This window comes from Bombyx mori, chromosome 15 (assembly GCF_030269925.1).
Source record: "Bombyx mori chromosome 15, ASM3026992v2".
Classification (NCBI taxonomy): domain Eukaryota; kingdom Metazoa; phylum Arthropoda; class Insecta; order Lepidoptera; family Bombycidae; genus Bombyx; species Bombyx mori.
This window is the reverse complement of record NC_085121.1, coordinates 6,285,517-6,308,422: the sequence shown is the minus strand read 5'-3', so window position 1 is coordinate 6,308,422 and position 22,906 is coordinate 6,285,517. Positions and strand designations below refer to the sequence as shown.

General features: G+C 35.8%; 2 protein-coding genes across 4 annotated transcripts; both read left to right on the top strand.

Annotated features, from left to right (window-relative positions):
- The first annotated feature begins 16,381 nt into the window (after positions 1-16,381).
- LOC101744270 (uncharacterized) lies at positions 16,382-18,166 on the top strand. 2 transcript variants are annotated; one of them, XM_021349688.3, is made up of 3 exons: positions 16,382-16,548; positions 17,134-17,396; positions 17,501-18,166. In XM_021349688.3, exons 2-3 carry the CDS (start codon positions 17,387-17,389, stop codon positions 18,022-18,024), a joined length of 534 nt encoding a protein of 177 aa, XP_021205363.1. In that variant the 5' UTR covers positions 16,382-16,548; positions 17,134-17,386; the 3' UTR covers positions 18,025-18,166. The 2 variants fall into 2 exon arrangements, with proteins under 2 accessions (XP_021205363.1, XP_004928568.1); XM_004928511.4 differs by lacking the exon at positions 17,134-17,396.
- Positions 18,167-19,791: 1,625 nt separating this feature from the next.
- Positions 19,792-22,753, top strand: LOC101744515 (ATP synthase subunit g, mitochondrial). 2 transcript variants are annotated; one of them, XM_021349484.3, is made up of 4 exons: positions 19,792-20,003; positions 20,572-20,655; positions 22,103-22,209; positions 22,430-22,753. In XM_021349484.3, exons 1-4 carry the CDS (start codon positions 19,970-19,972, stop codon positions 22,598-22,600), a joined length of 396 nt encoding a protein of 131 aa, XP_021205159.2. In that variant the 5' UTR covers positions 19,792-19,969; the 3' UTR covers positions 22,601-22,753. The 2 variants fall into 2 exon arrangements, with proteins under 2 accessions (XP_021205159.2, XP_004928570.2); XM_004928513.5 differs by having other exon boundaries at positions 19,793-20,015.
- The last annotated feature ends 153 nt before the right edge of the window (positions 22,754-22,906 follow it).

Here is a 22,906-nt window from a genome sequence, read left to right as displayed (position 1 = left end):
AAAGTATTATTCACAACGCCCTCCACACCGCCAGAGACAAAAACAGATGGAGAAAGATCGTCCGAGAGAAAGTGATACAGAAGGTTGGTCACGACCCTCAGCATTGAGGAATACGACGCAAGGAGCAGATTATGTTTATAAAGGTCTTATCTAGTCACGGCTTAGCGTCTGTAAAAACGAAACATTAAAAGCTAATATTGTGTGAATTAGGAAACGTAATTCTTCATGAATTATTAATTTTGTTTTTGGAAACCAACTACACGTTTACCGTTACGTACTTCCAGAATAACAATACACTTTATAATTATCGGGATCAGCAAATTTTAATTGCATAACAACTTCGGAATATTATACATAGCATAAGTACATATTATTATATCTAAAATTAGACTTAAGAATTTTGCTGCATACGACAATTATCAAAATCAAATATATAAAGTTTTAGAACGACTTGGTCACATGTTGTCTTCTGTTAAAAAAAGTGCATAATTTATGTTTATATTCGATAACATACACAAAGTAAAACGTAGACAGACAAACATACCCCCAACAAAGATGTTAAATAAAAAAGAAACCACATCTGTTAGTTTTTTCAACAATGTTTTAACGACCCTTTGAATTTTTAAATCGATGTATGAGAGCAGATGGATATTTTAAGCAAAGCTAATAGGTAGACAAAACATTTTAAATACAAGGTTAATTGTATAATATCCGTTATTATAGCGATTAGAGAAAATAAACTTCTATATTCTTGGAATTGGAATTCTTCGTATCAGAATTGGCAATATAATCTATACATTATTTATCTATATATATAAAAAATGAATAGCTGTTCGTTAGTCTCACTAAAACTCGAGAACGGCTGGACCGATTTGGCTAACTTTGGTCTTGAATTATTTTTGGAAGTCCAGAAAAGGTTTAAAAGGTAGATAAATACGAAAATACTCGGAATTAAACAAAAATAAAATTTTTCTTTTTTTCTTTGATGTGTCCCCCGTCGGACGGATTCCTTTTGTTTGTTGTAAGTTTATTTTGTACAAAAGTTTAGGTCTTTTATTTATCAATTGAGGCACTACGAAGTCTGCCGGGTCAGCTAGTTTTAAATATATCCCAGTGATATTCATTCACAACCCAAAAGACATAATTATTTAAATTTAACAATTGCGAAAGTACACACCACCCGTATGTTCAAAGGCTTCAAAATAAACAAAAATAATAGAAGTGGTCTGGTGTGTAATCAGCTCAACAGTTCCAGTGCCAGTGCAATGCAAACCATTGCAACTTCTTCATTTCCGCTCAGTTATCTCCCTGGTATCGACCGGTCTCTGTCGACCCAGTTAGCCCTCTTCGCCAATGGCACTGCTGTTCATTACTCTGGTAGGAATAGATCCCTAGAAATAGTACCCGAGGAATAGAACTCTAGAACAGTTGTTCCATTAAGGGAATTAGGCTAAAGGCACAGCTCTACTCTTTTATTGGGAGCTCAACGCAAATATCCTTCCATACGAGACACAGGAACATCACCGCCTTCAGCCAGTTACCCTAGACCAGAAAATACAAGAGTCTTGGAGTTACCTGGATAGCTCCATGACCTTCTGATCTTCAGTAGGCCCTGACCCATTATCTGCAAACGGAGTAGAGCATTCCTTCCTAATAATGTGTCCATTTATACAACTTGCATTGACCCCGTTATGATGTATACAAGTGTGGAGTGCGTTAACGCGGCCTGCACCCACGTACACTCCCTCTGTACAATCCCGCTTTTTAGGCTAGCCGTTGGTACCGGCAGTATGTAGAATTAAATTACGCTGAGTCTCGAAACCTTCTGTAAGTACATATTTCAAAACAGAATCAGAACGCTTATTCACGACGGAAATGCGACACGATGACCCCTTAACAAATAGTTGCCTTAAATACCACCCTGACATGGTTTATGCAGAAACCAACCACTATATTTGCCACGTGAGATAATAAGGCCGTGACAGCTAACCCATAGCATCAGCCCGCTGAGTTTTTCCCCCAATCTTCTCATTCTTAACACGGTGCGATTTCGATGTCGTTTTTTTTTAATTGCCCTTGTAGGCAGACGAACATACGGCACACCTGATAGTGAGTGGTTACCGTCGCCCATGGACTTCAGCAATGCCAAGGGCAGAGCCAAGCCGCTGCCTACCGTTATATCGTGGTAAATTCATTCCCAAACCAAGTGTCCGAAATGTTAGAGCTTTCTCCAATGCATTAGAGCAGCTTTATACAAACCTCTTCCGTCCCAACTTTGCCTTTAATCAAGCCCACCTGATTTGGTGAAGCTGCAGAGACATTTGGGCCAATAGCAATCTCTACGTCACAGAAAAATGTGGTCAGTCCCAGTTAAATCTTCTGTGCATCCTTCATAACATCCAACGCCTTATCACTTTAGTAGACTTTCGATCACTGAGCTTTATGCCTTATTTTTCAAGGGACCTGGTGTGATGAGTAAACCACAAATGTTTAATAATACTGTTATTATCAATCCAATAAATAATCCAGTGGAATCTCCAAAATTTGAATTTCAAGGGAGATGCCAAAAAATACAGCGTATATGTTTTCGACTTAAAGGATATCGAGATTAATTACCGAAATTTGACCCAAAAAGTCGCAATTTCTAAGCATAATTTTCAAGATGTAGTTGAAATGAAATTCGACCTAATTATGGTACTTACACATAAATGATTAGTGAAGTACAAGCAACAACATAAAAATGGATTTTCTTTATTTGTAAAAAATCTTGATTTATACAGAATCAATAACTTTTTCAAGATCAAACAATCATCATTATCATCATCGGCCTGCGGCAGTCCACTGCTGGACATAGGCCTCCCCCAAAGCTCGCCACTGAACCCGATCTTCGGTTCTACGCATCCAGTTACTGCCAGCTGCCTTGCGCAGGTCGTCGCTCCATCTAGCAGGAGGGCGTCCTACGTTTGCCGGTTCGCGGTCTCCACTCCAGAACACGTCTACCCCAACGGTTATCGGTTCTACGACTTATGTGACCAGCCCACTGCCACTTCAGCTTACTAACTCTGCGAGCTATATCGATTACTTTGGTTTTTGCCCGAATGACCTCATTGCGTATTCGGTCTCGCAATGACAAACCGAGCATAGCTCGCTCCATAGCTCGCTGAGTAACTTTTAGTTGGTGGACTAGTCGCACAGTCAGTGTCCACGTTTCGGCTCCGTAGGTAAGCACGGGTAGGACGCACTGATTATAGACCTTTGTCTTCAGACATTGTGGTATGGGCGACGAAAAGACCTGACGAAGCTTCCCGAACGCTGCCCAGCCCAACTGAATCCTTCTGGTCACCTCCTTCTCAAAGTTGTTTCTACCTAGTTGTAGGGTCTGTCCTAGGTAGACATACTCTTGAACAACTTCGAGAGGTGTACCATCCACATCTATTGGTCTCGGAATGACGTTTCCGTTAAACATTACCTTGGTTTTATCCAAGTTCATTCCGGGGCCAACCCGAGATCAAACAATGAACCGGGAATATGATCATCTCTGCAATTACATCTCTCAACGTAGGATCATAGTGTTTTATTGCTACTGCATATTGCTGCTCTGTTTATTTCATTCCAATGGTTCAAAGCCTTGCTGGAACTGTATCGTCAACGTCATTAAGATTAACAGTACCGTTATCTACATATTGATAAACTACATCAATGATTTCAGCGTCAGTTAGTGTTCCACCAAAAATATAATGTACCTACAGATAGTGGAATAAAAGCACCGAATATTAATTTAAGATTTTAGTGGTATGAGTTCGGGGAATTCCCAAGATAACGTTGTTAAATTTCATTAATTTCCGCTTATGACGCCTTTTTTATAGTTCCATTCAGAGATTATATACATACAATATCAACAAATCACACGGGAACAAATATTTTGTTCGATTTATAAAAACTAGAGGTCCCGCAGTAGTCGAAATTCGACTATAATTAATTGGAATTGTAAGTTTATACACTATTATCATTGTATTTTCAAAGACTATTATACTTCTATAATCACAAATTTCGTCAAGACTACACTATAGAAAAAAAAAAATAATGACAAACAATATTTAATCTATTTGACCACAGACGTCAAGAACAAAAGTTTGACAATAAATAAATAGTATGCATGCGTGTGTGCGTCAAATACATGTTTTATGTATTATTTTAAAAAAATATTAGCATTGTGCACTTCTTTTCTATATTGTCTATAAGTGTGGAAAATTTCATGCTCCTCCGTCCGCGCATTTTTTGTAAAAAGGGATACAAAGTTTTTGCTTCACGTATTAATATATAGATAGGGAGTAAAGCCCCCTCCGCTTTACTCTTACTTTACGGGCGTTTTTTTTTCTTACCGATTTCCACATAAAATATTCGAACTATCGAGATTCCACTACATTATTAACGTATAACTCGCTTCGAATAATGATTTTTGTTTGCATTATTGATAAAACTCAAATTATGCCACAAAATTTCGTAAATGATCAATTATTGGTTATACACTCGTCGGTATATGTTACGGACATTGAAATTTTTTGAATTATATATAAAACAAATCTGTATCAGAACAGAGGAGAACCCTAATGTCGATGTCGTAAGCTGGTGGAGGACAATTTCGTGCTTGCATCAGACCGGCCCGTTCAAGCGAAAGTGCTGTGCAGAGATGGCACGCGAGTTGTGACAGAACAATTAGAGCTCACAATTTGTACGGTGACTTATGACTTTATGTCGAAAGTCAAAGTACCTCAATACGAACGGCCTTCCGCAATTGTATTTTAGTTTTGACACGGATATAAAATGTTATTTTTTTTTTATAGAAAACGTGGAATTTTATTAGGTTACACAAACTTGTGCTTTTTTTGCATAGCATCTTTTGAGTGTGAATTTGACGTGTAGTGGATTTCAGTGTCCACAAATTATAGAAGAATTTATTTTATTTGCGTACACGGAAGGCAGTTTCAAAGCTGTTACAAGAGCCCATGGGCAACGCGTCGTGATCGCTGCTGAGCCTCGAAATCTAGAATCGACGTTTTAATTAAACTATTTTCATTTTTACAGGAATAACCATTATTCTATTATTCAAATCGGATCCACGATTGCTTCGCGGCAGAAATGAGGAGAAGAGTACGATCCTGAGATTATAAACGATATGAAAATAATATGAAAAGTCAAAAGGAAAAAATGCATGTTGCATGCATATTCAATGGCGAAAAAATGTTGATCGGTCCATTCGATGACTTGAATACGTCCATCGATTTAATATTAGATTGTTATCAGATACTTGACTCCAATGAGCACGAGTATGATTACAAAAAAGGTAACTTTATTGCGACTTCAAGGGCGATGTTCTAGATTAGTCTAGAATGTTGATATTAAACAAACAAGTGCGGTTTATCTGCACTCAATATTAAATACAAAAGGTCACAAATGTGTAATACTAAGCCGAATGAAATGTGAAATTTATATGATATAATAACGTTTTTAGATTTCATTTTTGTAAAATCTGTGATGTCTTAGTACGATAACGGACTCGCTTAAACTAATATTATAAATGTGAAAGTGTGTTTGTTTGTCCTTTTTCACGTCGAAACGAAACAACGGACTGACATGTTTTTTTTATGTGATAGTTTTAGGTTAGGAGAGTATCTAGTACTCTACTCTAGAGTACACAGGCTATCTTGTATCCCGATAAAACATCTCATTCCCAAGGGGCAGTAAGCTGACACTTTTCTTTGACCACGCGATCGAAACCGTGGGCTAAAGCTAGTTCTCTATAAACCTATATAAAGCGTCAAAGATACAAGTAGATAATTTGAACTTGAGTACAATATTCCTTAAATGGCATAGGAAATAGGAATGTATTTAAGTATATAAGTATAACTGAGGTACAAACCAATACTTATAATAACGCTTCAGCGTCTGAGATTATGCAAAATTTAAATTTACCGGATATGATTTTATTAATCGATGTTATTTCGTCATCATAGAAGTACTCTGTGAACACGTGTATATTACGTGCTTAGTAATAGAAATCGGTAAAGGATTTGAATCATTTAGGTACATACCTAGTTGCGTAACTACGACTAAATCTAGGGTCTTATTCACGCGAAAACCCTACTCTGTCCGAGTTCTGAACCCAGACGGAGATTGGACATCAGGTGAGAAAGTCCAAGGGGAAAGTTTGGTGGGTAGGTTCCTAAAAGCATCGTTGGGCTCGTGGTCCGCTCCCAACATCTGCGGACAATTATTATCCACATGTATCCACATCCTCGTGTAGGAAGTTCTGTACCCTGCCCAAAACAAAGCGTTTTACTGAGCTATCAGATCCACAAGGATATCTATACTATAATATAATATAATAATATAATATTATAAAGAGGAAAGATTTGTTTGTTTGTTTGTATTGAATAGGCTCCGAAACTACTGAACCGATTTGAAAAATTCTTTCACTGTTTGGTAGCTACACTAGTCCCGAGTGACATAGGCTATAATCTTTTTTGAAATAAATTAGGGATCTTTACTAAAACTCCAATAATGTAACCGAAGGTGTAAAAAAAATACCTAAAATATTCTTTACATCGCGTGCCCTGCAAAAACTATTGATGATAGAATAAAATAATGTACTTATTGACTTTGTAGAACACATTATTATTTACAAAAAATGTCGCGACAGCATATGTCTAACTATTATAGTTATGTCGCAATAAGCGTTCTTTTATTTAAAAAAATAAAACAACGTCAAATATCGTTGAATTTTTTATTAAAGACCCGAGCGAAGCCGGAGCGAGCCGCTAGTCAAAACTAAACTAATAGACGATTTGAAAGACAACACAAATCATTACAGTTGAGATTAGAACTACAATCACGATACGCTTCTGTTAATCTTAACCTTGCTCTCCATACAGCGCTGTAAATAAGATATATAGAATAATAAGTTATGTAAGACAAACATTTATATTATCAAATCAGACTCATAAAATATAAATTAAACGCGTTAATTTATCTGAACTAGAATTCGGTGGTCGAAATGAGACCGTAATCACTGCTACCTCAAGATTTAGATTCATATGGGTACATATTACACACTCAGAATACAGATTACACTTTTTTCTGTATTCTGAGATTCTCGTTATATAATAATTATATTCTGTATTGCTGTAGATATTTTAATGTCAATGTAAGAAAAATAATTATCACATTTTTTTAAAGTAATAATACCAAAGCTCACAATATTTAAAGCAAATATAAAAAATGTTGACTAAATGAAAAGAATAAATAAATAACTGGGAACAAATCATGCACGGTCATCCGACCTCAAGTTGGAATTCACTGTTATGGGTACCCGAGTATGGCACACATACTTATATACGTTTAAATATATATATACATAGATACATAGAGTTAATATAATATTATTTAACGTATAGAATTAATATTATTTAACAAACATAACAAAAAAAATATACAAACACGGGTAGTATCAGTTCTGAAGTCGTTAACAAAACTCTATAAGATATTTCGGCTAACACTCCGTGTAATATAATATTTCTTGTTACAATTTTTCACTTATTTCTATTCACTATTTTCATATATTTAACTATTTTCATATATTTAACTAGACTGACCGTAAAAGCACTGGCGTTCGGGTGACCTTGTCTAACAAAAATGTCTGCATAACAGTAGCAGTGGAGTGGCACCATCACATAAAAAAAAATTGATCCTTCAAATTCAGAGTTTTCGTACGTTGTGTATGTACATAATATATATTTGATATTGACTATGTTCATGACCGGCGATGATTACTCCCTATCAGGTGGGCACTATACTTATTCGCCTTTCGGAAATAACAAATACAAAGTAATTATATACAAGTAATATTGTTTATTTTTGTCTCCAGTATTTAAAGAATTACCTCCACGGTCGGTACACTGACATTTACAGTATGATGTTATTATTTTAGTTCCGAAATAACAATGAGATTGGCAAGAGAGTGTTAACTACGAATGTGGAAGACTATAGAGGAAGAGGTGTAGACCTTAGAAGAATTGGATGGATTGCGTAAAAGACGATATGGGTAAGAGGGGAGTGAGCGAAGAAATGGTATATGATAGAAGAGTATGGAACGAAGAAAACATGTTGCGCCGACCCCAAGTGACTGGGAGAAGGGCAGGAAATGATGATGATGTTATTATTTTAATTCCAATTTTGCTGATTTTAAATCTTGTGTGTATTAAGAAGACAAATCACATTTTTTCATTTGTAATCTATTTAAAGCTTACCTTGTCTCTGTTAGATCGTTTTGATACAGTTTTTATTCAGCAGTTACATCAAATAGCTGATAGGGATCTCATAGAATTCGATATCACTTTTAGGATTAAGTAATCTATTTCGCGGTATTCAAATCATGGATGTGATAAAATAATCTAATCAATTTAATTAAGACTGTCTGTACGATAAGCAAATACTCAACCAAAGCAGTCATATAGTAAATTTATTTTACGGGGAATCGGCTCTAATAGGGGTGTGGCGACCGTCGCTAATGGACATAAGCAAAGCAAAAGGTAGAGCTAAGTGGCTGCTTGACCTTTTAAAATTTTTATTGATATAAGACAGATGTCATTGCGATCAGAAAATACCGCGGAGAGGAAAGTTCATGCAAAAGATAAACGTATTGTGGTTAGTTGTGGTGGAATGGAATAGTTTCAATTGGTGAAATTGAATGCTGTTCCTATAACGTGTGCTTTAATGTAAATACATATTCGGTCTTTACCTATTTCTGAAGTTGTCCTTTTAGTATACAGAAAGTTAAAGTCACATTATAAATATTTTTATTCTTACTCATCAAAATATGCAGGCATGGTATCGATGTGTCTCTGCCAGAGCAGTAGTAAATTTTCAATGTCCTTGTTGAAGAATTCAGGAGTCTGAAAGCCAACAAACTCTTCGAAGGCATTTTGTACTGTATCTCGGGTATTCAATTTTTTCTTTGCCAAGAAGTTATTTAAACTTTGGAAAACGCCGACTACTCGGCTGTTATTAGGCTCACAAAACTTCGAATTAAATTCATTTATATAAAGGTTTTATTCAATGTATGGGCTCCCATAACAACTTAATAATAAGCGATGAAGAACAAAGTACTTTTTCGATACATTTACAGTAACAAAATAAGAACAGCATTGAAAATATTCCGCTGATTGATTTCAACCAAAGAAATCTTTGTTGCATTGCATTTGGTAAAGTGCAATTAAAGATGGAAAATTGGTGTGAAGGCTTAACGGATAAGTGTGACAAAAAAAATCGAACAAGTCCGAGTAAAATTTTGCGTCATAAAAGTTCCAAATAAGTTTCGCGGAGAAGACAAATTAACCATCCGGAATGAAAATTAGTCATGTATTATTTTAATACGAGTAATCACAAACGCACACATACATCACCAAAAAAGAACATAAACGTTAATTATTTTTAAAATATTAAATGATAAGATTGTATGAATTCCATATGTTCCATTTACGTATCCGGTTGGACGAACAATATACATTGTATTTTTCGGGGATAAAATGTCGCTCATGTCAGTTTCTGGTCTATTAACTGCCGGTCGATTTGTGGATCGGTTTGTCGTAAAATCACATCCCGGCAAACACACTGTCGTATTTATTGTAATACTAGCGGCCCGCCCCGACTTCGCTTGGGTAGTATCGCACGCGATGTAAAGAATTTTAGGTAATTTATTTACACATTGGGTTACATTATTGGAGTTTCAGTAAGGATCCCTAATTTTTTTGAAAATATAATCAATATAGCCTATGTCACCCGGGGATAGGCTAGCTTTCCAACAGTCAAATAATTTTTTAAATCCCTTCAGTAGTTTCGGAGCTAATTCAATACAAACAAACAAACAAATCTTTCTTCTTTATAATATTAGTATAGACAAAAAAGCGGTCGATGTGCGGATCTTGTCATTTAAAACGACACAAATATCAAGGACCCCCAATTCATCCAGATCCGTGTTCGTTCAATCATTTCGGCGTGTTGGAGTAACAAGCACCAAACATACAAAGTTTACATAAATAATATAAGCATACATTATATTATATATATGGGGAAATAAAACATTAAAACTTTAAAAATATCAAACAGAATTGAACCCAAATTTAATCAAAGTTCTGTCGAAGGTCAATTCCTTCTTCGTGTGATGCATGAATTTGTATTTAATGTCATTACTGTGAAGTAAATGCAAATATGTATTTTTGTTCAAATAAGCATTTTATTTGATTATGTGATTATATGAAAAAATATTTGCAGGTTTGCATTTAACATAATTATTTCGTCAGCAAAAAGTGATTAACCTTAATAAAGAACACTAAATGACTTAGCTGTATAAAAATTTGAATCAAAGTTTTTTATTATTACGAATGTTCACATAAGCCTTTCCAATGCTAGATGACATGATATTAAACAGTTTTTTTTTCTTCTAAGTGCTTTAGTAGACGAAACTACATATCCAAACAACCAAAGCATTTTATCGAAGGTCGCATGACGTAGGAACGTAGACTCTACTTCTTACCAAACATAGACACTGCAAGCACAGTACCGTACAATGTTTTTAAAAAAATGGAAAACACGCGTGGTCTTCCCTTTTAAATCATTCCAATAGTTTCAAAATAGCTGTTGAAATATTCTACAAATATAACCAGTTCAGCGACTGAAGCCATAGAAATGAGATAAACACCTCTCCTGGTGAAACTGGAAAGGCCTCCGGACCACCAGTAATCCGTCAATCATAAAAAAAAGAAATGAGGTATACCGAACACACCGAACACACCGAAACAATTTGAAATTTGTTTTTAAAAAAAACTTCTTTAATTTTTATTGTGTAACTTGATTAACGCATATGTAATCTAATCGTGAATCGATTTGCTAGCCAAGACTGCAGTTATAATATGCAATTTGATCAGGTTTTCATTGTGCTTGGACAATGGACAATGCACTCTTGTCATTCTGAGACATGAACTTATTATTAAGTATATGTATTTGCAATTTATTACTTTCCGTTTTGAAGACAGTTTGTGTTCGAAAATATTTGTTCCTTTACTTCATCCCAAATCCGTACTTTTATAGAGAAGGCTCAAAATATCTTACTAGTGGTAGGACCTCTTGTGAGTCCGCGCGGGTGGGTACCACCACCCTGCCTATTTCGGCCGTGAAGCAGTAATGCGTTTCGGTTTGAAGGGTGGGGCAGCCGTTGTAGCTATACTTGAGACCTTAGAACTTATATCTCAAGGTAGATGGCGCATTCACATTGTGGATGTCTATGGGCTCCAGTAACCACTTGACACCAGGTGGGCTGTGAGCTCGTCCAGCCATCTATAGCAATAAAAAAAAATTGGACTTCGAAGTATCGGGTAATCTCAGACTGGTTAGTTTAATGTACGAATATTTTAAAACTATCAAGCGTGAGAAGATTTCTGAAGAAACATTAGGCTTGTAACTGTAATATATAAAAAAAAAAATTTAAACACACAAGTGAAGACAAAACTATTTTATATCTTGCAATAATTCATGTAGTTTAAAGTTGGCAATGGAAACTCATCTTCTTCTTCTTTTTTTCCTTATCGCAGCTTGACCTCTGTTGCCATTCAGGCCTGTCAAATGTCATATTTATATTTAGAAATCAACGGTGAGCTAAAGTATTTTCTATGATGAGGAGCAGAAGGAATAGTTTGCAATACGTTTTACGTGTGCGATGGCAGCCGCTTAAGGTCACGCACCCAATAATTATGTATGATTTTATTTAAATAAAAAGGGAGTGTCATTCGTTAATAAAAAATAAAATTAAAAAGTTTATTATACCTACATTATGATTATTACCCTATATATATATATTTTTTTTGTTAATTTAGATGACTAGGGAGAGACCCTTTTAAGGCACATTCATGAATACAGATAAATTTAAATATCCTCCGAATACGTGTGTATAACGAATATGAGTATTGAACACAATATACAGTGTACATATGTACGTATCTCCCACCATTCGCAAAAAGAGCGAATGAACTCTCTTCAACGCCTTGTCCGACTGATCGATCTTTGTCAACAAACAATATTTTGTACGATTACACTTAATATCCATGTCATTGACATTTTTAAACTAACCAATCTTACATGTTTTTTCGGATTTGGAAACAATAACGATTCTTGGTAATCGAGAGAAATAAAATGGTATGTACGATCGAATAATTTATGTATTGATATGTCTAGATAATACAGCTTTCCACCAATTATATTATTATTCACAAAATAAACGGTTAGATGTCGTGTTTTATTTTCTTTAAGTGAGTGAGAGACACAGTATACGAACATGCCAATATAGAATATAAGGTCCAATTCAAAAATCAAAAGAGTGTTTTAATGTTATTGGTTATCGAATTTGCAGATATTTTTTGCTTTATTCTGCTATAGTTTAATAATTTCCGGAATAGACTAAGCTGCAGTCTTCATTTAATGTTATTTTTACCAAATTATTCACCATCGGCACATAGTGCTGCTGTGTTTCCTCATTATCGTCATTTTCTTAAGGTTTTCCCAATTTGCATCTTCAAGTCCTATTTTATTATAAATAAATCGCAGTGAACAAAAACACGAAGGTAATCCTGATCCTGTCATATGGTTATCTTCGATAACTAGAACGTTTTTTTTATTTTTTTATTGCTTAGATGGATGGACGAGCTCACAGCCCACCTGATGTTAAGTGGTTACTGGAGCCCATAGACATCTACAACGTAAATGCGCCATCCACCTCAAGATATAAGTTCTAAGGTCTCAGTATAGTTACAACGGCTACCCCACCCTTCGAACCGAAACGCATTACTGCTTCACGGCGGAAATAGGCGGGGTGGTGGTACCTACCCGTGCGGACTCCAAAGAGGTCCTACCACCAGTGATTACGCAATTTATAATTTTGCGGGTTTGATTTTTATTACACGATGTTACTCCTTCACCGTGGAAGTCAATCGTGAACATTTTTTGAGTATGTATTTCATCAGAAAAATTGGTACCCGCCTGCGGGATTCGAACACCGGTGCATCGCTTCATACGAATGCACCGGACGTTTTATCTTTTAGGCCACGACGACTTCAAAACTAGAACGTTTTCCTATAAATCGATGGTTTCTAACCACTATTGGTTCTGTTAAGTTTAGTTTACAAAAATACTTTAGAATGGGAGACTTAACATTAAAATCTACTATCTTAATTTTGAAATAGTTAACGAGTGCAATTATTTTGTAAATAGATAACGATTTCAATGTTAATAAAACAAAAAGTCAAAATTTTGCGGAGTCGTTGACCAAAGACACTGCTTTGTTTAATGTACATTATAACAATAAGAATAGGTATAAATAACCTTCACCTAAATCTTTAAGCAATAATTTATTCATTAAAGTTTTTCGAAACTTCAAGTTAAACTTTCTTTACGGGCCACTCAGGCTTTTGAGTTATTCGCCTTAAATGATATCAAAATGGCACGAAATAAATAATTTATGAAGTTTACTTACATTGTTGCATTCATTTTACGTTACCAACAAGTAGGAGTGGGTGATATAAATCGTATATAGATTCAATATCTATATATCGCAGCAATATCGTTGAATCCGATATCGCCCCGCACGAAATCTATATATCGATATCAGCCGATACACGATATTGCTCGATGTGATGCGCATCGCCATATCGTACCGATTCGTGAATCGAAATCTATATTTCGATATCAGCCGATACACGATATTGCTCGATGTGATGCGCATCGGCATATCGTACCGATTCGTTAATATCGGCAATATTCGTTTGGTTCGTATCGAATCGGCCAGAGTGAGTGAGCGCACAATAGGGATATCATGTGATGAATGAAACAGAAACAGGCATTATCCATACAATTGTAAACCTTATATTTAAGTCCATATGTCTGTAGATTATTCTTAGCGTATCAGCAGGATACAATTAAGGAAAGAAGTTTCAACTTTCGACCCTAACTTGAATGCAGTATAGCCTATTTGCATCGTTGAATTTAATTTCACGCGCTTTGACCTTGAACTAGAATTTTTGGACAAGTGTTTATAAATACTTAATAGTTTTTTGTGTTTGATTTTTAAAGTACACATTTTTCTATTTTTAGTTGAATCCAAATAATTGAGTTTAGTTCTTGTGTTTGTATTAAACTTTTGAAATCTACACTCTTTTGGTATATTTTGTAATTTTAAATTAAGACACAAAATAGTAAAAACTGAAAATAATGTAGCCAGTCCTAAGCCTGGTAAAAGCATGAAGGAAAGTTTTTTTGATATTTTTATTTTCATGTTCTTTTTATTACTTTAAGATAATATTATAAATTGATATCAGAAAACCAACCGTATAACGTTGACTTAAATCTATATCTACTACGATATTATATCAGCGTATCGTTTCAAATCTCAAATATCATGAATCGAGAAAATCTACTAGCATCCATCAATATATAGATTCAGAAAATATATAGATTCAATATCCGATATTGATCCTCGATATATAGATACGATTCGATACGCGGCAAAACCGATATTACCCACTCCTACCAACAAGACACCAAAGCGTCTCTAAGTCACTGACCTCAATTAGAATGGCGCTGCCAGTGGTGTACATTTAGTTATTCTATTTGGTGGTAAAACTATCAGATTCAAGTAAGTGAATTTACAAATAGGCAACCGACATTCGTAGCCTTTTCTTCATTTTCATTATAAGATTGCGTATTTCTTTTTACATATCAGCGATTTCATTTATAAATTTATTCGCCGTTATTATCAAATATTTTGATGCATAAATCACGTCGATTTTATCAAGATGGACGATTTTTTTTTTTAAACATTTTACACGCACATATTTACACAATGCACTCTACGTAAATTATAATGTTGACACAACTCGTGGCCGTATCAATTTTCGATATTACAAATAAAACCACAGGTTTGAATATGTACCACCACCATTATGCTCAGTTTTTTTTAAATATAGATATACCATAAGGCGTGTTAATGGTTGATAGGAATTCTTTTTTATTTCCTAATAACGAGTTGCATCTGAATTGCTTGCTTAAGGGCAAATATATATATTAAGTTTATCTGCTTTATGCTACATATACCAATTTGTTTTTTAATTAATCAACTGCCATATATTCAACGTGAACCCTTTTTTTTGTCAGGAGTAAATCGCCGGACTTCCGCCCTCCACTGGGGATGGAGGGCGGGGCATGTCGGAGTCCAACTGACTAAAACCTCCTGTCGTTCACACGTTCGAACCTCGCATGAGACAGAACTCATGAAAACGCAAAGGGGAGAAAATGAAGCGTTTAGTGCGGAGCACATCTCTCCAATTACCCTCCCCCTCGGGACGCCGGACCGGTGGTCGTCGGCGTCACGACCACCAGCCCTCTCAATCGGCAGGATATCCGGAGCTCGCCTAAATGGCGCCAGTTAGAATGGGTTATCCTACGGAATATCCCGCTGGGTCAGAATCATCGTGGGTTGAGGATAGCTGGCCTTCCATCACCCGGATGTTCTTGCGTAAAACGCGTGCAGAGCAGCTTCTTAGGCCCCCTTTCCCGGTCCCCAGACCGACATGTGAGGGGGACCCAAAACACTTAGAGGGCCAGGCCTTGGGCGAGATCCGTCTCCCTGGCTCCGTTCGATAGCGGGAGGCTTGTGCATCTCTCACGCGCCCCGTCGCCTCCTTCCGCGAGATGGTGCACTCGCAGAAGTCGAGCATCGCCTTCCACGACTCGTCGATGCCACAACACTCGGCAACGACAAGTCGTTTCCTGTTTTTGCGACGAGGTCACGGCGCCACCGCTCCCATGCGGGGCAGGCGACGAGCGTATACTCTGCCGTGTGCAAATCGCAATGGTGGCACTCTGCCGTTGATAACACCCCTACGGTTTACCTAGATAGTAGAACCACTAGTTCTTTAAATTTATAGATAATAAAGTGCGTAACTAAAAAACAAAAACAGCAAATGTTTTGTGTATTTTACCTATCGCATTCTGGAACGATCCAATGGTTCCTGTATAATCTATTACTAAGAAAGCGACAAAAATCCACCAAAAATGAAATAACTACACATATTTTTCTTAACTTAAGAAATACAATGACTAGAAAATTCATTCGCATCATTGGGCAATGACGGCTTGAGAAACGTGGGCCGCTAAATGGCTGGTCTTATTAGAGTGTTTAAGTGATGTATATTATATTACCATAGCTTACTAAAACTATAACTAATCCGCGTACTGGCAGCCATGAAAATCATATTTAAGAAATCGCTTCGGTCGTGCAATAGATTTGACAGTTGTCATTACAATGACTTCATTTCGTTGTTTACAAAGTGTCTATGAACTCGAAATTAATGTAAATTAGGAAATTATACAAGCGAGAAAACACAAGAAATTATAATTTTTAGAAAATGGCTAGAGTAACACGAAAAGCTCTAGATTTAGCCTTGGGTAAATAGGTTTCTTTAATTTAAAACGAAGATCTTAATTAGTAATTAACTGTTGATTAAGTAGCAAAAAGCGACCGCGCCGTGGCCTCGATTGTGGTAAGAGATCAGTGTAGTCTATGGTCTATGGTGGGGATAATTCTCAAGCAATTAAGTTTGAAGAAATAAATCACAAAATCTACGAATTAGCGTCATAGTGATAGGCATGATTTGAGATTACATGGATTAGAACTACCTACTGCTATTTTTACCGAAAAGCAATCTACGTTCCGGATTCAAGATTCATGATATAGCTGTTAATAATATTGAGACTTAGACCTCAATTCTCAATAAGAATGGCAATAATTTCGTTATGTATATGAACTCTAATTATACACCCGATGGCTCTCGAGTACATTTGCAATCTACGCTATCACTGAGTCACCTCTTTAAGCTATTGTGTTTAACGAATCTTACTTGTTTGGTCACAGTTAAGAAAGAGTAAATCCATGTTGACAACATCTTTGAATTTTAATTATGAAACGTCCTTAAACAATAGCGGATTCGTACGAACTATTCAAATACAAATCCGCGTTTGTTTATTTTTCAGTTTCAATACAAACAGTACGTCCAGTAGTGTCTAAATTGTGGTATATGACGAAAACAACTATTATTTCGACACCAGTCAAACCGCTTGTTAGCAATCCAGTTGTAACAAAGGTGGAAGACGCACTGGATAGGGTCACAGAGCTTTTAGTTGTGAAAATGATACAATTACGAGATAAACAATTGCCAGGAGAGTTAGAATATCTTCAAAAAGAATTAGAAAAGGTCAAAAGAAAATTGAAGGGCGAACAGTCGTGATGCAAACAAGTATAATTAAAACGAAACGAATTGTTTTTCATATAAAATCAACAGTGACAATTGCCCTTTTACGGCTTTTTGTATATATTTATATATATATCTATCATTTACAGCATCAAGCAAAGCTTTAAAACCTCCTATTTCCATTGCATGGCAATACGCGAAAACCGAAATGGCACCACCAATGACTTTGAATTTTTTTCACGGAAAAGTGGGACAAAACTTGGAAGGAATCGTTTCCAAGACGGTCGATAGTTTTATTAGGGGCTTGGAAAAGAAGCTAAGGGATATGGATGCCGAAGAGAGAAGAAAAATACATGAGAAGGAGGCATCTATTAAAACTGCTCAAGAAAAAGCAAAATTGAAGGCGATGGCTAAAGAGCAAGAGAGAAAAAAGAATGAAGCGGAAAAATTAAAGAAAAAAACTGGTACGGCCGAGAGCAAAGACGCAATAAAAAGTGACAAGAAGCCTGAAATGCAAGCTGGAAGTCAACAGGTTAAAAAGGTAGAAGCCAAACCTCAACAGCAACCTGCTAAAAAAGTCGACACCAATGTCAAAATGAAGGGAAAGCCTCAGCCTAAAGAAAGTAAAGAGAGTTCTAAAAACAAAGATGCGAAACAAGCACCCAAGAAATAGCTGATCTTTATAACCGTAGTGGTTGGTGTATTTGGATTTCGGTAATCATTTAATACAAGCTGGTCTATCAGCAACATCGATCTAAATTAATGACCAAAAATATTTTATATTAAAATAAACCCTAACTTCCGATTATCATTTATTTCCTTGTTTTAATTATGTTAATTTAAACGAATAAAGCCCCTGGCAAAGTAACATTTTCTTATCGCTAGATAATATTGCTATTTGTAAAAAAGAGCATTTTTATTAAGCTTTAACGTCTTGTATCGCTTTTGAGACCGGTTAAAAGTCTACCACAATAAATAAATAAATAAAGGAAATATATATATTGTTTATTCAATTAACTTAAAACTTTGAGGAGTTCTTGATAACGTTTCAGTGAAAGTTTTTGTATAGAACCGACAGACTACAAACGGTAGTGCGCGAGTCGTTTCATCAAATTTAAAATACTTTACACGACTATATTTTAAGGAACTTTTCGGTCTGCAGTAAATTTATTATATTTGTATTTTTATTATATATGTATTTCCTACAAGTAACGTTAATGGGAAACCACCAGCTTAAAGGCTAGTAGTAATATATGAGTATCTAAGCTGAATGTGAATGAGAACACTAAAACCGAATACAGTTAGGGACATGGAAATTAAAGTTTTTTTTTAATGCTTGAAGTGGTCCGGAGGCCTTTCCGGTTTCACCAGGACAGGCGGGCGAGCAAAGGCTTTGTCGACTCTACGAGTACGATTACCGGCCCCCCCGAAGCCTGCTCCTAGTGTTAGAGCTGAAGGCGTCTAATGTAAAAGTTATTGGATCTGATGAATCCGTAAGGACGTGCTTAGGGCGTCGACGGTGACTAGCTCCTGCTTGATCAGGATTCGTAGAGCAGTCAGCGGTGGCAACGATAAGGTGATTATTATGACGCATAGCCTTATCGAAGTACCGTTCCGACGCTAACTTCATGTATTTCCGGATTGATTCGAAGCCCAGGTCATCGTGTAGGTCAACGTTCCTCACGAACTACGGCTAACCTGCAAAAGCGGGATTATAGGGATTGCGTGCGGGCTGCGTGAGCGAACACCACACTATGCAGGCCGTATGCAGGTTTTGTAAAGTGTCATCTTGTTCTGAAGGGACATTTTACACGGCTTATAGATCATAGGATAAAGTCGGCCGATACTAAACGCGGCGCGGTTGCTGACTGTTTTTATATGCGGGCGGAATGTCATCGATGCATCCAGGGTGACTCCCAGGTACTTGACCTTCCTAGCCCAGAGTATTGGTTGGCTGAAGGGGATGATCGGGGGTGTGGAAACAAGAGTAATTACACCAGCTTGCTATGACTAAAAATACTAAGTAAGAATTCGTGAAATTAGAAAAATAGTCATTTTAGATAAATGAGTGGATGGATGTTTTCTAATGCATTGCATCTAGGGGTTCTCTTTAATTATTTTTTTGCTTAGATGGGTAGACGAGCATACGGCCCACCAGGTGTTAGGTGGTTACCGAAGCCCATAGACATCTACAATGTAAATAACGCCACCCAACTTGAATTATGAGTTCCAAGGTCACGACAGAAGTAGGCAGGGTGATGGTACTTAGGTACCCATGCGGACTCACAAGATGTCGTACCACCAGTGACTACACCAACTTACTTGAAATTTCCAAATGCACAAATATCCACGTATTTTTCAAATAAATTGTTTTCTTGGTACTATTTAAGGTAACGAAACTCTTTGAAATCGAATTTGTTTATACGCGCATAGACGCATCAAACGACGTAATGTCAAACTTTAAATTAGAATGATTTTATGAATATCTGAAGCACATGCGCATCCCGTACTTATCTAGTGCTTCGTGTATTTTATATGCACATACATAAATAATTCTTCTACTGGTGTGTTAATTACAAGCAATCATTCACTCGTAAAGATAACGGAACTTAATAGATATGGCTGCAGGCGTAAACGTTGTTAAGCTCGCTGGTAATTTATTTCGTAAGTCACTGGATCTTTTAAATTCACATTTAAAGTAAACACCAAAAAAATTGCATAGCGTCCTAACTTAATTGCCATTATGAAGAAAGGATAAGACGGTACCAATTTTTCTAAAGAAATGCCTATGGAATCGGTTTATCGGCCTATCGATTTTTATTACACGATAAAGGATTGTCGACTTCGACTTTCGAATCGAACTTTTAAACAATATTTAGAAATACAATTATGTATCATTACGCTCTCTGCGGTGGTGATGCAGACCCGCGCCTTCGTTCCGTCTGAAAGGGGCGACAAATTGTATACAATCCGATTATGACTTCGACCTCAAGTGGTCTTCAAGACCTCAATGTGGGTGATGACATACGCACTGTAATTACTTTGAGCCGTGTTCACGCTTAGAACAATTAAAAAACACTTGTTTAATTTCTAACAAATTTATATAAGCAGAATATCAGTCTTCATTTTGTGTTAATAGCATCACACAATTTTCAATTCCAAGTTGGGCCAAATGTAGGCCTATTTATTTAATTAAGAAAAATAAATCATAAATCCGTAGGCAGCAAAATATCGTTGTTCCAACAATGGACAGAAGTAAATATGCCACTCAAAAGCAAAGAAAAAATAAAGGATTTGTTGCAAGGTAAAACTTAATTCATTACATTATATAATCGCATTTATTTATTTAAATCTAAAGATCTTTTTGTATTGCCGTAGTTACAATATACAATAAAATTTATATAGTATTTATTCAAATAAATAATGGTTCATAATTATGATGTGCCTAACACGTCAACGAATGGACCTTAGGAAAAATAATACACTGGCTCTTAAGTATATTTTTTTAAAGTAAGTACAAATTATACTTCTTTTTTTATTATTGCTAGGCTATTCATAGTTGTCTGGACTTTTGATACTGTCTAGACTACTGTAGAATAAACACTCTAAGTCTAGACTATCCAACCCTTTGTCCCCTAAAGTTTCACGGAACAAAATATCCTACACAGTTTAGCTAAACGGTTTTTACGAAAAGTGTATGTAACGTACTTAGAGACAATTAATTAATCTTGTTATTTTTATTGCTTAGATGGGTGGACGAGCTCACAGCCCACCTGGTGTTAAGTGGTTACTGGTGCCCATAGACATCCACAACGTAAATACGCCACACACCTTGAGATATAAGTTCTAAGGTTTCAGTATTAAGGTTTCATTATTACAACGGCTGCCCCACCCTTCAAACCGAAACGCATTACTGCTTCACGGCAGAAATAGGCAGGGTGGTGGTACCTACCCGCGCGGACTCAAAAGAGGTCCTACCACAAGTAAGTATTGCTATCGTTTTAAAGTACCGACACAAAGCATGTGAGTAATAATTATAAATATTATTTCAAGATTGTATCGTCATCGTTCTGCAGTAGAGCCGAAAGCCGACAATTTTGAAACAACAAATTCTGATAAAATATTTCAAAGGAACCTTGTAGATGTTAAAGATTTTTTGAACAGCAATAGTTAATTAAAACAACTAGCTTTATCAATAAAATTATCAATTTTATTTGTTATGCAAAGTCACTAACGCTATTTGGTTAAAAGCAAAATCATGTAATTTAATTGGGCAGGTGTTTTTTGTATTGGATCAAAGGAGCAACAGAATTAACTGTCAGGTGTTGACTGTAATAATTGTAAATAGACATGCTTTAACAAAAATCGACTACAAATTGAAAAAAAAAGATATTCCAAAACAAATTAATATACACTAAAAACAATAATCATCGAAATCGGTTGGTGTGATATTGAGTTATTAAGTTATTCATCTATTTGTCGCGCACATACTTAAGGCAAATTTAAGACTTATAATGGATACCATTATCAGAGCTGAACTAAATTGAAAAAGAACCATACGCAAAGCGTCAGCTTTCTAATAAAAAAATAATCATCAAAATCGATTCACCCAGTCAAAAGTTATGAGGTAACAAATATAAAAAGAAAAAACGTACAGTCGAATTGAGAACCTCCTCATTTTTTTAAGTCAGCTAAAAAGGTTACAGGAGCTCAAAAATATCCCATAAAACTTTCATATTTTTTTTTCATAGAGCAAATCGAAAACGCAAAAAGATCAAAACTTGCTGAGAAAATGAAGACCGCGAAAGGTTTTTACACCCTGGAAATGGCACCACCATCAAGCTCAGAGGAAATGGCCGTAAATAAATTAGAATAAGAACATGAAATTAGTTCTTCTGTAATCACAACTATTTTTACGATTTAATCTCGCGTTTTTTGTTATTTTCGGACGTTGCGAATATTTTTAGTTTTGGGCACAAGAACGTTGTAAAAGTAGTTTTAATTATTTATAAGGCTTATAAGGCTAAACTAAAGAGAATATATTCTTCTGTTTTAAGTGATGTGATGTATTTTTTTAGAAACTTAAAGAAGATTTGAAATTATTTCAAGAATTCATGAAATCTGGCTGCTACAAACACCTGACAGTCAAACAAGCGTGGCTTCTCTTCTTGATTAGTACGGAAATCGGCCTATGGTTCTTCTTGGGCGAAACGATTGGGAAATTTCACATCGTTGGCTATCAAGTTTGAAACTATTTCAATCGTACAAGTTTGTACAGATCATAATGCTGCATCGGTATATTATATATTACTTACTGAGAAAAAAACAGAAGTGGCTTTTGGTGTGCTTGTTAAATTTTGCATATATTATTTTGATTTTTTATTAATAAAATTACGATGATACACGATGAATTATAATTTAATTAACTCGTAGTAAAGGAGGAACACGAAGCGTTACATTGGATATACACCAAACAAAAATAACTACATTAAATTTGATATTCGTAAGATAAAGTTGTTTGTCAGTTTTGGCGTCAATTAAAATTAGTTAAGTTG